The sequence below is a fragment of the Passer domesticus genome, chromosome 6 (assembly GCF_036417665.1).
Source record: "Passer domesticus isolate bPasDom1 chromosome 6, bPasDom1.hap1, whole genome shotgun sequence".
NCBI lineage: Eukaryota > Metazoa > Chordata > Aves > Passeriformes > Passeridae > Passer > Passer domesticus.
The window spans coordinates 39875256-39891213 of NC_087479.1; the positions used below are offsets into that span (position 1 = coordinate 39875256).

A 15958-nucleotide genomic window follows, 5' to 3' on the forward strand; every position below is an offset into this window, starting at 1 on the left:
CATGAGTCTGTTTAGAATTTTTAGTTTTTAATTGCTAATGGGTGTGGAACATTTGTTAGATGAAGGATGCAGTCAGTCTGTCTTGGCTGCTGTTTAAATTGTGCAGTAGGAGGTGACATGAAGAAACTGATTTTGAAGCTGCAATAGAAATATCTGTTTAATTTGACTTTGACTTCATTTAATGCTCCAAATTAGTATTGTTAAGATTATTTTTCATTGTTGTTTATAGGTCAATAATGACCGACTTGTACTACCTCAGTCAAACAGATGGAGCTGGAGATTGGCGAGAAAAAGAGGCCAAAGATCTAACAGATTTGGTACAGAGAAGAATAACTTATTTGCAGGTAAGAGGATAGAGCTTTTGAATCAAGGTAAACATTTTTTTCTTCTTATATACATAGCTAAAACCTTGCAATAGAATAATTACATCACAGTTTGAAATTAATGTTGGTATATGAATAAATTACGTTGAAAATAAATTATTGCATTTGTTTCAAACATTATTTTTTATGTATTGGAAGGTAATATTCCAAGACAGTCATTGGGGTTTGTATTTTTGTTGTTGGTTATTTTGGTTTATTTGTTTCTTTGTGGGGGTTTTTTTTTGCTCCATGGTTTTTACTGGGCTGTTTGAATTCTTCACTTTATTGTAAAAGATAATTGGTTGATTTTTTAAATTTTATTCTTTAGAGTATCAAAATATATTAATATGTTTGCATGGCTTTAAAACAATATTTAGAAGTCCTTGTATCAAACTTCTTAACTAGCAGCCCATTTTTGAAAACATAAGGAAGCAAAATTGAAGTGCTTGTATAATGTATTGTCTAGTCCTAGATTGTTTCAACAGATGTTTGAGACTTCTCGAGATATGCATATTTTTCAGTTAAGAACTTTTTAATACATGTGTTCGTGAGTGTGGATAAAATCTAAATAAAACCTGATCTAAAGGTGTTGGGACTTTTTCTCATGACTGAATGCATGCAGCTATTTATGTAGTGATCAAAAAGATATTTAATGTAGCTTATTTTATTCCTACTTGGTTTATTTCTTATGGCATGTGTCCAGCTGTTTTGTATGGTCACTCCTAATGCCTGATCTTTTCTCTTGTGTAAATAGCTGAATTTGAATATCAGATTTTCATTGTTTCACAGTTCAACTGTTGGAACCTTCTCTTCTGTGACCAAGCTATGTATTTGTTGCTTGTTAAATAAAAAAAGACACCCCTCTGAGGAAAACACATCTCTCTAAATTGTGCAGGAGTCATCACTTTATTGTACTTCTTCAACTCCTTTCTGAGAATTGTTCCTTATTTTTTCATTTTGATACCACTATTTGGCAATAGTATACTGTAACTGCTTTTCATGCTGATAAATGTAGCCTTTCTCTACCTTTCCTTTGTCTTTCACTATCCATTTGTTGTCCTATTTAGTAATACAACTGTGCAAGTCATCAAAAAGAGCACAAAGTTATTTTCTTTAACAAATACGCACCACTGTAAAGCAGTCAAGTGGTTCAAAATTACACACATTTATATACCTCTATTAATAATAAAACTGTATTAAAAATAAAATAAATTTAACAACCCTTGCCCCTCTAGTTGGTGCCAAAAAGAATTACATGGGACATATTTGTAATTGTTTTTTAGTTAAGTATGAAAGTATTGCATAGCTTTTTTCTGATACATGTTGAACATTGACAGCTGCATTATTTTGGGACATCTCCCTGGGAAGTCATTTAGCTGAATGATTGTGAATAGTGATGACTGCTACTTCATTTGGATGACATTACCATAAATTTGATTTAATGAGGCTACATGTAACTAGTTTCCTATAGTTGGAGCAACATTTAAAAAGCTAGGACTTTATATTTAACAAAAGGCCTTATTTTCAGAGAGGTTTTTTATCAAACAGATGAAGAAAATGTGCAAGAGAAGTCAGATAAGAGCACCTGTAGTGCTGTAATCAAGTGAATAACTGATTATGAAGGCAGCAGTTTTCTGTCCCTTCTCTTTTGTGCCTATTTTTGTTCTGTTTATTTTAGGAAGTTTGTGATTCAGCATGCAGTCTCGCAATAGCAGAATATTTTTGCCTCTGATTTAAAAAGAAACTAAAACTTTTTGTTCAGCTTTGAAGGTTAAAAATACAATCAGGTGAGAAAGGTTACTAAGTACTCAACAACAGATCAATTATATTAGTCATAGTTTGCCATGCTCAAGTCATATTCTGCCATACTATTTAGCTGGGGCTTTGTATGTATGCAAAGAAAAGAAAGTTGATCACAAGACTTTTTTCTTAGCTTTCTGGACTTCAAAGTATTTTTGGTGGTTTAATGTGTCGCTTAGATTTTTCTGTTTTAAAGTGTATTAAATCCCCTCCCTCACATTAAAATTACTGTTTCATATTTCTAATAAAAGTCCTCATGCTAAATTGACAACAACAATTAAAAAGTCTTTGCGCACTTTGTATACATGCATGGGGATGCACCCCATACAACTGTAATCAATGAAATCAAAAGTATATTATACGGTTTAGTATAATAACCACCTCAGGAAGTGTGGTCACTGCTGATATCTGTGTGAGGTTTTGTCCAGGACTGAGTACACAGTGTGTTAAAGTCCATCTGCATGCTGGGATGTTTCACTTAAGCTGAAACTTGTGTGTCACAGGAGGGTAGGTGCAAACTAGAGGAATTTATATTAGAGGAAGGTTTGAGATCTCTGGCTCTCAAATCAAATACCTACTATTTTTGACTAGGGAGAGAAGAATGTCTTCTTCCAGCATCTGGAAGAAACTTGTGGTGGTTCGTTTGGTTTTTTTGTTTCTTTGTGTGGATTTTTTTCTGCCCCCAAACTCTTGAGGGGAGCTGGTATGAAAAGGATGGATTACAAATGACATCACAAAAGAAGGGGAATAGAAGACAGTATGAATTACATTTCTGATAACTAGGATGAGAAACAACAATTTTTTGACATATTTCTCAAAAAAAATGGGGTTTTACAAAGATTTTGGGTGGGATTGTCTTCTCCAGCAGACTGTGTAGCATCAAAGAATAAAATATCTATTGAAAATCTAAAAATAGAACAACTTTGTTAATGAGCATCATACTGTGTTTATTTGGTTACTCAGTAAATGGTAGCAGAGTGCTTTCCCACTCCACTCTAATCTGTTGTGACTCGTTGGATTAAGTACATTTCTCTGAACTGTGTTAACTTCATTAACAACACAGCAGTTTCTCATGCAGTAAAATGTATGTTAAGGATCAGGGTTTACTTTTGCCAGTTTGCCATTGCCATTTTGATGGCTGACTACACACCTGAAAGTATTGGAAGATGGTGAGGCATTGAGGCAGCACTTGGGACATCATTCCCACCTGAGCCTGCTTTCTGTGAATAGGCCAGCCAAGGGCCCTGCAAGAAGAATACAGTGGAAATCCTGAATTTTGTGAGAGCAACAGTATATGCCCATGTTCTTCATGATGAAAGACCATTAATCCATCTTGCTAGTTGCAAAAATCTACTTTTATTTTAAATGGTATTCTCTTCCACAGAAATAGGTAATTCTAACCATTTTGCTATTCTGAAAATTTGTTAAATTTTTCAGTTGTGTTGTTCATAGAAGTTATTCTGAGGAAGATTAAAGGTGTAATCTATGGAGCGGCTTGATGATCTAGTCTTATATATATTGAAGTATGTTTTGTGTAATTGGTCAGCTGTAAGTTTTTTTGTTTGTTTGGGATTTTTTTGTATTTCTTTTTACTGAAGTTTTATGGTTGTTACATTACAGGGCTTGACATTCATGGAGGTCCCTTTCAGCTCTCTCTTGATTATATAGATCATTAAATTGGAGATAGGAGTGTGATCAGCAGTGTCATTAGGGTTGAGAACAGAATGTACTACCCACTCAAATCAGGGATTTATAATCTTTTTCTGTGACTGTGCAAGGAGGAAAACTCTTTTGTCACTCTTCATTGCTTTTGAAATTGTTATCTTTTATCAGCTCAATACTGGTTGCTTTAGTTGGCAGTTTTGGTTACGAACACTCAACGTATTCTGATGCTTGAAATGTAACTTTTCTTCCTTATCAATGGGTAGTATTTCCATCTTTCCCAGGAAACACTAGTTGGAACTGCAATATATCCAAGTATCTCTACTCTCTTTTTCTTTTAAAATTCTCAACAGACAATTGAAGCTCAAATACTGCTTTGTCTTTTTGCTGCTTGAGTATAGCAATTTGAAAAAAACCCACAGTCATAAAGAAATGAGTTAAATAGCTTCTTTTAAGTCACAAACTAATACTAATATATATATAGCTTTTAGTTAAGTCTACAAATAATGATAAAACCCAAGTGCATTATATTAACATTGGTAAGCAGTCACACTATCAAATTATGTTTCGTTTTGTGATTACTACTTGATTTCCATAACATTGTTCATAAGCTATTATATGAAGCTTGCATTTACATGAAAGAAAGTGAGAAGGGCATACCTTGACAATACTTCAAATATGCCATTGATTAAATGCTTTCATTTTAGAGGACACAAGCATTTGGAGGTAATGGCAAGTGTAGAAATCTTTATCTAAGGACATTTTCCAAACATTCACAGAGATTATCCTTTTCAAAAAGAATAATGATGTTGTGGCTTTATGCAAGCTGGCAACAAATACCCCTCATACACTCTTCCTCCTCCTTCGTAGGACAGGGAGGGGAATCAGTGGGAAAGAAGTCCCAAACAAAAAAAAAACCACCCACAAACAAACCCCGTTTTGGCTTTAGATAAGAACAGTTTAATAACTGAAACCAAGCAAAATATTGATAATATTATTGATAATAGTAGGAATAAAAATATAATACTGCTGATAATCATGTTATGAAGAGTTATTTTTTAATGGAATTTTTTCTGTGTGGACTTGTGCAGAATTCTAGAAAGGCCCTCTTTCTCTTCTGGAAGACTGTGGGAAATGCATTTGTTATAATTTCAAAAGATACCCGTTGGATTTAGTCTCAAGTTATCCATTAAATTTGTGATGACAAAAGTACTGGTCTGAGGAATAACAATTAGAAATGAAAATCTTATTTCATCTATTGTTTTCATACCTATATAGGCTTTGAATCAGGTGTATTTAAAATGAAAAAAAAAATTCTGTATAGCACATTTTCTAGAGTTTTGGATTTGATTTGGATGTTTTATTATTCCCTACCTCCACCCCTCCTCCATCTGAATTGTCCTCTCCTCCTTGACATAACTAAATGCACAAATCAATTTTATTTTAAAGTATTCTAGGATTCAGAATATTCAGATTATCTTTAAGATCACTTGAAGGAGGGATCTCAGTTCTCCAGACAGGGATCATTGTTTTTTTTTAAGATTTGATTTGACTGTTGCAAATTTACAGAAAATTTTAATTGAAGTTTACATGTGAAAGAAACAGAATTGATATTGATTCTCAAATATCAGTATTCTTGTACCTTATGTGAAACTTTAATCCTGGAGATTTTATGGAAGATCATTCTGGAATTTAGAGCTATGTCTAGAGCCATGCAAGTATGAATATGTACAAAAGGTACTATCTTTTACGTAAAGAAATCCTTCTGTTGATTATGATGTTGTGTCATCCACATACCTAAAAATTCCACATACCTAAAAATATTTATTAGTTTGTACTTTGAAACATAGCATTCATACAATGTAGGCATTTGCCTCCTATCTTGTGGTTTCTTGGTTTGTGGAAGTGAAATATGTTATTTTATAGAAAGTGTATGCAAATTAAAATTCTGCCCTTTATCAGTCTGCTTGGAAATGTGTTTTACAGTCTGTATTTACTATATGGTCAGCTAGCCTGGGAAGCAGTCCCATAATAAGCATTTGTTTTATTCTGTACCATTTGTTTTATTCTGTATGTTGTAGACAGGTGGAATTTTTTTTATTGGATGACATGCATGCTTATTGAAAGAGAACTAACAAACTTGAAGAAATGCCAAAGGAAAAAGCATTGTAACACTGAGAATCATGTTGATGAAATGTGAACTCAGAGTCCAAATGTTGGCTTTTTCTGACAGATTTACAAATGAGAAAGTAATTTAAAATCTTGAATGTATTCTATTTTATATTAGGATAGTGAAGTATGTTCAATAACTGTTCATGTTCACAGTGAAGAATTCACATAAAATTTTCACGGAGCTGAAAGTTACTCATCCATTTTAGTCAGAGATGTGTTATAGCAGGGTGGCTTCTGTGATTTATGACATTTGCCAGATTCTCAGGAAACGCAAGCCTTTGGTGTAGCTTCTCTTCAGCTCCACTCTTTCACCCATCCTTACAGAACCCGAAGGATTGCAGCAAAGCTAAGAAACTTGTGTGTAACATCAACAAAGGCTGTGGCTATGGCTGCCAGCTTCACCACGTGGTGTACTGCTTCATGATCGCGTACGGCACGCAGCGCACGCTCATCCTGGAGTCGCAGAACTGGCGCTACGCCACGGGCGGCTGGGAGACCGTGTTCCGGCCCGTCAGCGAGACCTGCACCGACAGGGCGGGCTCCACCACCGGCCACTGGTCAGGTAAGCCCGAGCCTCCCACCTCGCTTCTCCTGCTCTTCTGCAGCCTCTTCCCATGGAATTAATTTGTTGTCTCTTTCGTGTTGGGTGGGGCATGATAAGTGTGACTGCAGCTGTGTATGTAAGCACCTTTTGCCCTTTATTTGCCCACTGTATTAAAAAAAAATTCTTCATAAGATAGCTCTGCATTGGTAGAGTTTTTATAATACAAAAGTTTAGTATATGAGACTTGAATTACAATTTTTCAGCAGGGTGCTGCTGTGTTCTCTGCTAGGTATTAATCTAATTTTCATGGGAGGAGAGTATTAAATAGAGGCTGTTGTCAATAAACTTTTTAAGAAATAAGGAATATTTCCTTATAATATTAAGCAATAGAAATGTAAAAGAAATGGTGTCCAATAGTCACACCCCAACAAAATGAACAAATAGTTGAAATAACTCCTAATGCAAGCTGAACGGATCCAAATTTCCTGCTATAAAAACAATGGCGATGTTAAACATGAATTTTGAGTTGCAAGCTGGTCCATTTTTATATCATGCTGAACAATTTGCCTAGACTAAGTAGATGGACACTGATGTTTGGAGGATCGGGTAGCTTTGTTTGTGTCCGAGTAAACAATGTTTGTTTTGAATGATATCTTTCTCCATGTGATTGGTAATCAAAACGTATCAACATCTTCAGTCTTTTCACTAGGACACTGCATACCTAGTGCATATGGAATCTTAAAGTAACTATTAAAGTTTTACAAGTCTGAAATTAACTTAATCAGATTTACAAAATTCAGTTTACAGATTGCATGTAAACTTGCATGCTTACACATTGAAACAGCATTTGCATATTGAAATAGCATCTGTTTTTCAGAGCTTCGAGATGCTACAAAATTAGCTCTGAGAATTCTAGTGAGTTTTGTGAATGAGATTTTTTTTTTTGCAAAAAAAATGCTACTGGGAAATGGTTGGGTGTTTTATAAAAACAACTCTAAATGGACAACAGATATTGAGAACTCCAGATGAAGTTTTATTTGTGTTTGGCAAAGTTATTAAGTGAGACTACACACTGGACATGGCTCTCAGTGGACTCCTCTATGTGACTCCAGAATTTAGATGCGGGCATTTTGTGAGCAACTTTTGAGCACAGTAAGCTGGGAAACAGTTCATTCATGCACACATGGCTTCAAAAGGTCATATATTTTTGTGAAAATTGATTTAAATAGATGATGATTTCCTGCAATATAGGCTCTTGCTGATGAAATTACAAATAATGCTTTATTTTAGGTTCCTACAGTGTGGGTTCATTTTTTTTTTAATTTTTTTTTTTTTTCCTTTTCAATTAGTTTCTAGATCAGGATGAATAGGTTGAAGGTTGAGCATATGAAATACCCTGATGAAAGCAATTATTTTTTAAATAATGAATGCCACTAATTTGAGTTTTGGTATTCTAGAGCTAGAGGGCTATGAAAGACAATCTTTCTGTAGCTGGCCTGTTGGCCAGGCACACATGCTATAAACTGTTAAATTCTCATCTTGTGCAATGGCTTGGTCAGTGAGGATGAATGATTCTGACAAGAGATCTCTTTCCTAGCCTCTGCCTGGCTTCAGTTGTCACTGGATACTTAATTGCTGCTAAATTTTAAAGACAGTGTATCTTGCTGAAGATTTCTGTGCGCTTTTTATGTCGCTCTAAATCTATATAGATTTTTATTTACTTTTATATCTGTTTATTTGTTTCCTGTTTTTTCAGGGACAAATAAGTCTGAAATTCTTAACTCTAGTTAGGAGCAGTTTGCAAAACCACAACTTTATTTTTCTCTACAAATTCTGGAATCAGCAAGAGATTTTCTATATTTGCAAAATAAATACATTAAAATGCACTGAAATTTATCAATTTTCATTTTGCATAAACAAAACTGTGTAGTTGTAGGGATTTTAATTTTTTTTCAAATTATGTTTCAAAAATATTAATACAAGTGAATAATTTTAGCAAGTGTTCAGTGTAAGTATGGAAATAGGCCAACAAGTCAGAAAAATATATCCTCTAAGAGAGATGCTTTTGTGTAATTTGCAGACCTAAATAGATAATTTTTAATTTATTTTTTTTTTAACAATTTAGATTGTAATACCTTCTCCAAGAGTTAAGAGGCTTATATTGGCTGAGATTACCTATAGTTCTGGAATTTTCTTTGTCTGGTCCTCTCCTAACTAGTTATAAAAGCTGAGCTTGTTTTTGGGATTTGGGAAGTAAAGTGACTTTGAATGAGCAAGCTGATATTTGCCTGATAGCAGATGATCAGTAAGACGTGTTCTCATCAGTGAGGAGTTAAGGGTCAGCTCAGCCCACATCATGTCTTGCAGGAGTTGTTCTTTGTGTTTGATGTGGTAATTCTGGAATCAAGTTCAGCTTTTCTGGCTTAAACATATCAAATGATTGAGAATTCTATTGCAGTTTTCTGTAAATACAATAGTTATTTTACACTGTGGCATAAGTTTTCCTTGTCCTTTGTTTCAGTCATACTGTCATTCTAGAGAAAAAAATCTTGAGAGATGGATGTATATATGCTCTTCCTAGTTCGAAAATTATATCTTGCCTGTAATTGCATCTTGCTTGTAGTTTGTTTTTCCTTTGATATCTATGGTCAAACTGTTTATGAATAATTTAGGTAGGAATTTCTATAAGAAGCATGAATGATTTACTAGTAATGAGAGCCAAAATGTAGAGAACTTGTGAAGACATATTTGTAATGAAATTTTTGATTAATTTTCTTTAAACTAATTAGTTAGCCAGGTTATAATGTTATTATCATTGCTGTATGCTAAAACAGAGCCTCTTCTTACAATTTTTTACTTGCTGATTTATGATGTTATGGTGGCATTCCCCAGTAATAAATTGAAAGAGGACTACAAAATAACTGAACCAAAAAATCCTAAATGAAAAAGAAAACAGATGAATAGGAAGGACAGATTAATGTACTGTTAGAAGTCATATCTGCATGTCAAGCTGGAGACTGAAGGGATGTGGAGGTAAAGAAGTCATCTACTTCTTTTAAATAACAGTATGTGTCCTTCCCATAAGGCCTAAAAACCAGAAAGATGAAAGATAACTTGAAAAAGGAAACCTGAAACAAAGTTTCCTGCAGTTATCCTTGAATATTGATTTCACTGCCTCTAACTATGGTTTGATGAATTAATGCTTTTGAGGAAGGGTTACCCAGAGGGGAGAAAATGGCAGAGCTCTTCATTTGTTGATAGTGCCAGTTTTTAAGTATTAATTGAACTACAATCTTAAAATATGAATTAACTAATATGTTTATATGTATAATTCAAGAATGAGGATACTGTGGGTACACAAAATGAATGTTTAATTTATTAAAGTCTATCAGGCAACAGTAATCAAAAGGACCAAATGAAAATTGCAAAATCAAACCATAAAAAGTTGTACAGAATTAATTGCAATAAATTAAGTAGTTTCACTCCATGAACTAGATATTCCTTGACAGTAGTTTTTTATGGAAATCAGCTGAATATTTAGTATTGGCCTAAAAAAACCACTTTAACTTGCATACAATTGTATGAATTATGTTTTCCTCCCACATCTCACTCTTATTTATAAAAATTTGCAGAAAGAAAGGATTCATTTCCAGTTCTAATTCTTAACATTGTGTTTATACAGTGACTTTCATTAGTTACATTTTAATTCAAACAAGTTCCATTTCTATGAAGCAAGCTGGAGAACAGTGATTTGAGAGTACAGAATGGAACAGCAACCTCTCTGAATTTTCCCTATTTTCAGTTGTGTTAATCTTGAAATCAAGCTACTGATGCTGTGTAGATTTTTTGTCTTCAAGGTGCCTTGTAAGATACTCTGTGTAAAGATATTTGTCTGTGTAAACACAGAAATATATTTGGGAAGTGGTAACTTCTTTTAAAAGGACCTTGGAATTCTAATGAAGTAGGTCTGAGTTTTCAGAGCAATGCAGTAGCCTAAAAGAGCTACGTGTGATCCTTGTTCATGTCTAAGTGGAGGGTTATGGAATAATAGCAAGAAGTTATTTTCACTGTGCAGAGCAAAGACAGGCTGCAGGAAACTGTCTACTTCTGTTATCTGGCCTTCAAAATTAATATTGATAAATATGAAAGGATTCTGAGAAAGATCTACACTGATTCAAGGACATAAAAATCTGCCTTACAGTCCAAGATTAAAAACCATAATTCAGTTCTAAAATAAATCAAGTTTTAAAAGCTGGTCCTGCCACATTTTATAGGTATTTCTAAAATACTATATTTCTACTTTTAGACAAAGATGTGTCTGGATTATTTTAATTAGAGATGAGGTCTGCTTTTTAACAACAACTCACTGCTGCTGTTGACCCCTATTATGGCAACTGCTCAAGAAGCAGAAAAGCAAAAAAAAAGCATGATCTAACATTGGAATTACAGGAGATGCAGTCTTTTCTTGTAACCAGTTTTATTTCTTTTGGGGATTTTCAACCAGAAGAATATTTGCCTTTGGTTTTTTGGAGTGGGTATGGGGTTTTTTAAAATTTGTTTGTTTTGTAGTGATACTTTTAATATTGTCTTACAACTTGTGTCATGAAGTTCACTTGTGCAGTCCCAAATCTGCCATACTAAACTAAATTAATTTGTATTTTAAGGAGGTTGTAATAGAATACATCTGTGTGTTCTTTCACACTATAATCAATCAAGCCAAGTTGATCCTAATTAAGCCATTTATGTGGCCTAAATGTACCGCTGGCTCTCATCTAATTATATGAGGAATTACATCAAATCAATTCTTGGTAAAAGAATGGTGTTCCTGGAAGTTGTTTTGCATGTCAGTGGCATCTCTTACAGGATGGGAGATAAATGGGAAATATTTTCATTTAAATAGAGCTATTGTCCTGTAAATTTTCTGGTACCAGAAGTAAGAATTTCTGTATTTCTTTAAAGGTTGATGTATATAATCACGCTATCTATCAGAAATGCTCAAGAAGCAGAAAAGCAGAAACATTGGGCTTGTATGCAGTGAGTTCTCTTTATGTCATTGCTAATATAGGTTAAGATTTGATATCTGTATAAAATGCGATTGAGTATTTGATAATAGTTCCTTGCATGGGCAGGGCCATAAGCAGATTAGCAACCATTTTCCCTGAGAATTCTTTAACTGTGTTGAAATGAAGGAAGGTAACCTAAATGTGCCCTGACTGAAGATAATTACTTTCCAAATAGCAGGAGCTTCTTTCCCGACGTTTCTTGATAAGGGGAAGCTGAAGATTTAGAAATCCAGAATGCATGGAGGTGGGGAAAAGGATTCTTAGCTTTGTTCTGTTCAGTGGTAGGAATAATCAATCTCATATTAGATCACAGATCTTAGCTGTTAATATGAATTACTACACTTTGAAGCATGGCTTTCCCTTTTTCCTAACAGATTGGTGTTGCCCCCCCACAATGTAGTAGCAAAACTAGTACCTGTAGGTTAGTGGTTAATAGCAAACTTTCCTCATGAACATTAAATCACGGATGAAAAATTACAAATTAGTAAACAAAATGTCCATTACAAACTGGAAAAAATGTTTTTCCTTAACTGTCACCCTTCTAAGGATTGTTTAATAAGTAAAAGAGCTAAAAATTGGCTCAATATTAGAGTTTATTTGATTTTTATTTTGAAAAGCTTTTTTCAAAAAACTTTTCCATGAAAAGCTGTACTGTAGCATGCACATTAGGGAAAAATAATGTGTTTTGTACTCAAATGAAAAAAATCAGTTTTGTTTTTTTTTTAATATGAAGAGATGGCATGAGTTAAACTAAATATGTTAGGTCTCAAACAGACTGCAAGGTTTGAAATGTTAATCTGAGTTATTTGTTTGGCTGCATAAATTTCAATCCAAAGCATTGTTAGGTTTTTGGGTAATTAGAACCTGCATTCAAGTTTTGAATAACTTTCTGATGTATTACACTGGTCATTACAATGTTCTGGTTAAGTAATATTACCTATTTTTAAGTAATCTTTAAACAAAGGTAACCTGAGCTGGCAGGTGTGGAGTTGAATTCAAGTGATCCAAACCCTTCCTACATCTTGAAAATGACTACTGCCATTTCCAGGTGGGAGACATCCTAGAGCAGAGCCAGCACTGTGGCGTATGGCTCTGGTGCTTGGGAATATATAAATTATTTTGGTGGCCATTCTTCCTCGTCATGCAGCTACTCTTCGTTCTTTACAGTAGCACAAGGCTGGGCATTTCATTCGTTTCAGTGTAACTTCACCAAGTCCTAAAAGGTTTTTATCTTTTTGCATTTGAGTAATGAATTAAAAGAGAACCATAAAATGTCAGCTAATTCTCAAGATCTATCTCTTGTCTAGATTCAAAATGTCATATTGAAAAGTTGCTTATAGGCAAATGGTTCTGAATAAAGTTTTTCTACCATGTGAAATAACTGAAAGTTATACTAAGGCTTTTAATGCAAAAATAATTTTTTAAATTTTATATTTTTGTTTCTTAATCTTTAGGCTTTCAGCCCACTGATTTATTTCTAGTGTTGTGAACAGACAAGAAATTAGAAAAGCTGCCTTTTATTGCACTGATTTCCTACCCATATTTGAAGACCCACATTAATTTTAACATTTAATTTAACTTAGCATTTCGAATGAAACAATAAATATTTTATATTAAAAGAAAAAAAATATACTTACTTTATTACCATATTTTTGGCACTACATGTCCGTGAATGTGATTGTGCTAAAGTTTTATAGAGAAATCTTAGGAAGATGTTTTCCTTTATCTGATATTGCATAAATCCTGTGACAAATCTGAACAAAACAGGTTTTTTTTTGCACGTACCCTTATTTAAGGTAGTGTTTTTAATTTTCTAATAATGTGCAATTTAATAATAGTTTATTACTGTGATAGTTATGAAGAAAGCATCTCTATTTATGTGTGATTTTTCTTGATTTTTTTAAAATGCTTCCCTTACATTTTCCCCTATGACTGAAGATAAGAAAAATGTACTTTTCCATTATTGCAGGCTTGCACTCTTGATTTCTCCTTTCATGTTGGTAGACCTTATGAAGTATAATGAGTCCTTGTTTCTTTCAATTACATTGTTAAGGTGACATGTGCCTCATCGCTATGAATCTCAAACAACACGGAAGGTTTATTCTCTTCTGTTTTATTTATGGGTAACTAAAATGTCCTTTTGTCTACAAATACTTTGAGATCTGTGTTCCATCTGGACTTGCATATGGAGGTACTTTTACTAATTCGTTGAAAGAGGAGTCCTCCAAGTGTTTAAATTAGAACAATACAAGATTGGGAGTTATATACCACTATCTCAAAAGGACAGTAAATATCTTGTCTAAACTGGGAGTGCTTCTCCATTAGATGTCTGGACAGGCAGCTGCAAATATTAAGCTCCATTGTCATGACCTGTTGGAAACTTCTCGTCATGAGATATGGAATACTGTCCGCATGTTGTCTTGTGTTTTACATGCTTATACATGCCTGTTACAGGCTTGAGTGCATGTCCAGTCAGTATATGCATGCAAGAGATAAGTCCCTGAAGCTGTTGAAGGATTATTATAAAAATAAGCTATTTTCTCTTCCAGAAAAGATAACCTAATATTCAAAGCAAGTATTTGTAACTATTTTCAATATTTAATAATTAACATTAGACTGAAATAGAGAATAAGCTTCAGTGCAATTGTTTGAAATCAAATCCAAAACTGTTTTTTCATCAAAATAGCTGTAATGATCTTTTTTATGTGTTCCTGAGTTATTTCAACTATCCTTACATATGTTCTTACTTTTAAAACATCAATTCTGTTTACTTGTTGGGTAATGTGGCAAAACCCTTTTGCATTTATAAAAGTGTATTTGCCTTTGCAAATATATTTCATGATATTTTCTGGCAGCCAGGGAATTGGAACTCCTCTTTAGCGGGTACCCCTTTCATATATTGGCTCTTTAGATGAAATAGGGCATTGTTCAAAAGCAGTTTGAATGTATAAAGATAAAAGAAAAAATAAATTGCTAGTAAGCGTCTTGATTTCTACCTAGTTTGATGGTCTTCTGACTGTTCTGTGAAGTCCATTTTTGCAATCTCTTCATCTGTAAACTTTCCAGCTGACATGCTGGGTATCTAAACAATTGAGGATGGGAGAAATCTTTACTTTTTAATGTTCTCTCAAAGTGATGTGACAGTTGCTGCACAAAGCTTCTGGTAAATGATGAGAAGTTTTCATAGAGTGAAACAGAAATACAATGCAGTCTTTATAATGCAGCTCACCTGAGCTGCTAAAAAGGGAACAGAGGCTCTAAAGGCACCACTGCTTTTATTTTTTAAGAGACAGAGCTTTTGCAAATGCAGAAATTGTTACACTCAGTTGAGTCCTCCATCAGGTCAAAAGGGAAAATGTTCACTGGAATCTCATCATTTGTTAGGACAGTAAGCACTGTTCATTTTTGTGCTATGGTGATTATGGGTAGGATTATCAAAGAACCGGAATAACATGGGAAAATAAATACTATTTCAAGACTCTCACTTGTGCTACAAAGACATGTTGGTAGTTCAGTAGCTCTGAAAGTTACAGTTTTTGCAGGAGCAGAAAAGACTATCATTAAAGTTTTAGTTTTTGGGAGGGAGATAATAAAATAATATCTTTACAGATTTATTTAGACAAGTTTCTTCTGAGAGCTAAAGCTTTGTCATCATGCTTTACGTTTCTATATGCTCTTTTTCTTCTTTAAGCCTAACTTGGTTTGAGTCCTGAATTTTGGACAAATTTTGGCCAAATTTGACTAAAATAAATAGGTCTTGTTAAGGTCTCTCAGAAGTCTTCAAAATAGGTAGACTGGGTGTGTGTAAAGAGCTACTGAAGTCAACATTCAGGGCTGTGAGGAAGTGAGAAGCAGTGACTGATCACAGATGCTGCTTTTCAACATGCAAACGGTACCCAGAGAGGTAAGAGACATGAGAGCAACCGAGGGTAGTTGCAAGAGTTGTGCTGTAGAGAAGAGGAAAGAATGCAGGAAAAAAGCCCTGGAAGTGCTGGATTGAGAAAAGTAATAGAAGGCATGTTGGCATATTTGAAAACATTTTGGTTTGTTCACTCCTGAAGGTATTGAGATTCAGCCCCTTGGGATGACAAATGGGACCACACTATCCATATGGCATGTGAAACCTGGGGAAAAAAGGACTATATTCACTTTCTTTAAATCAGACTCGCACCAAATTTATTCAACACCTGTCTGCCTTAAAAGGCTTGATTACATAAAGGATGATTAAAAACTTAGTAATTGGAACACTAGTGAGAAATAATTAAGAAACCAAGTTCAAAAATTCTGTATTAAAATTGTACAAAGCAAAAGCTTAGAGAAAAAAACCATTTAGATGTATGAGTTGTTTTTTACAT

General features: G+C 34.0%; 1 protein-coding gene across 7 annotated transcripts in view; it reads left to right on the forward strand.

Annotated features, from left to right (window-relative positions):
* The window catches only part of FUT8 (fucosyltransferase 8), a 99677-nt gene that overhangs the window by 65984 nt on the left and 17735 nt on the right, over positions 1-15958 (forward strand). For all 7 annotated transcript variants that reach the window (XM_064424908.1, XM_064424902.1, XM_064424907.1 and 4 more), the window contains 2 exons: positions 230-344; positions 6321-6558. In XM_064424908.1, the coding sequence (XP_064280978.1) occupies positions 230-344; positions 6321-6558 (353 nt within the window). The remainder of the gene's footprint in view (positions 1-229; positions 345-6320; positions 6559-15958) is intronic.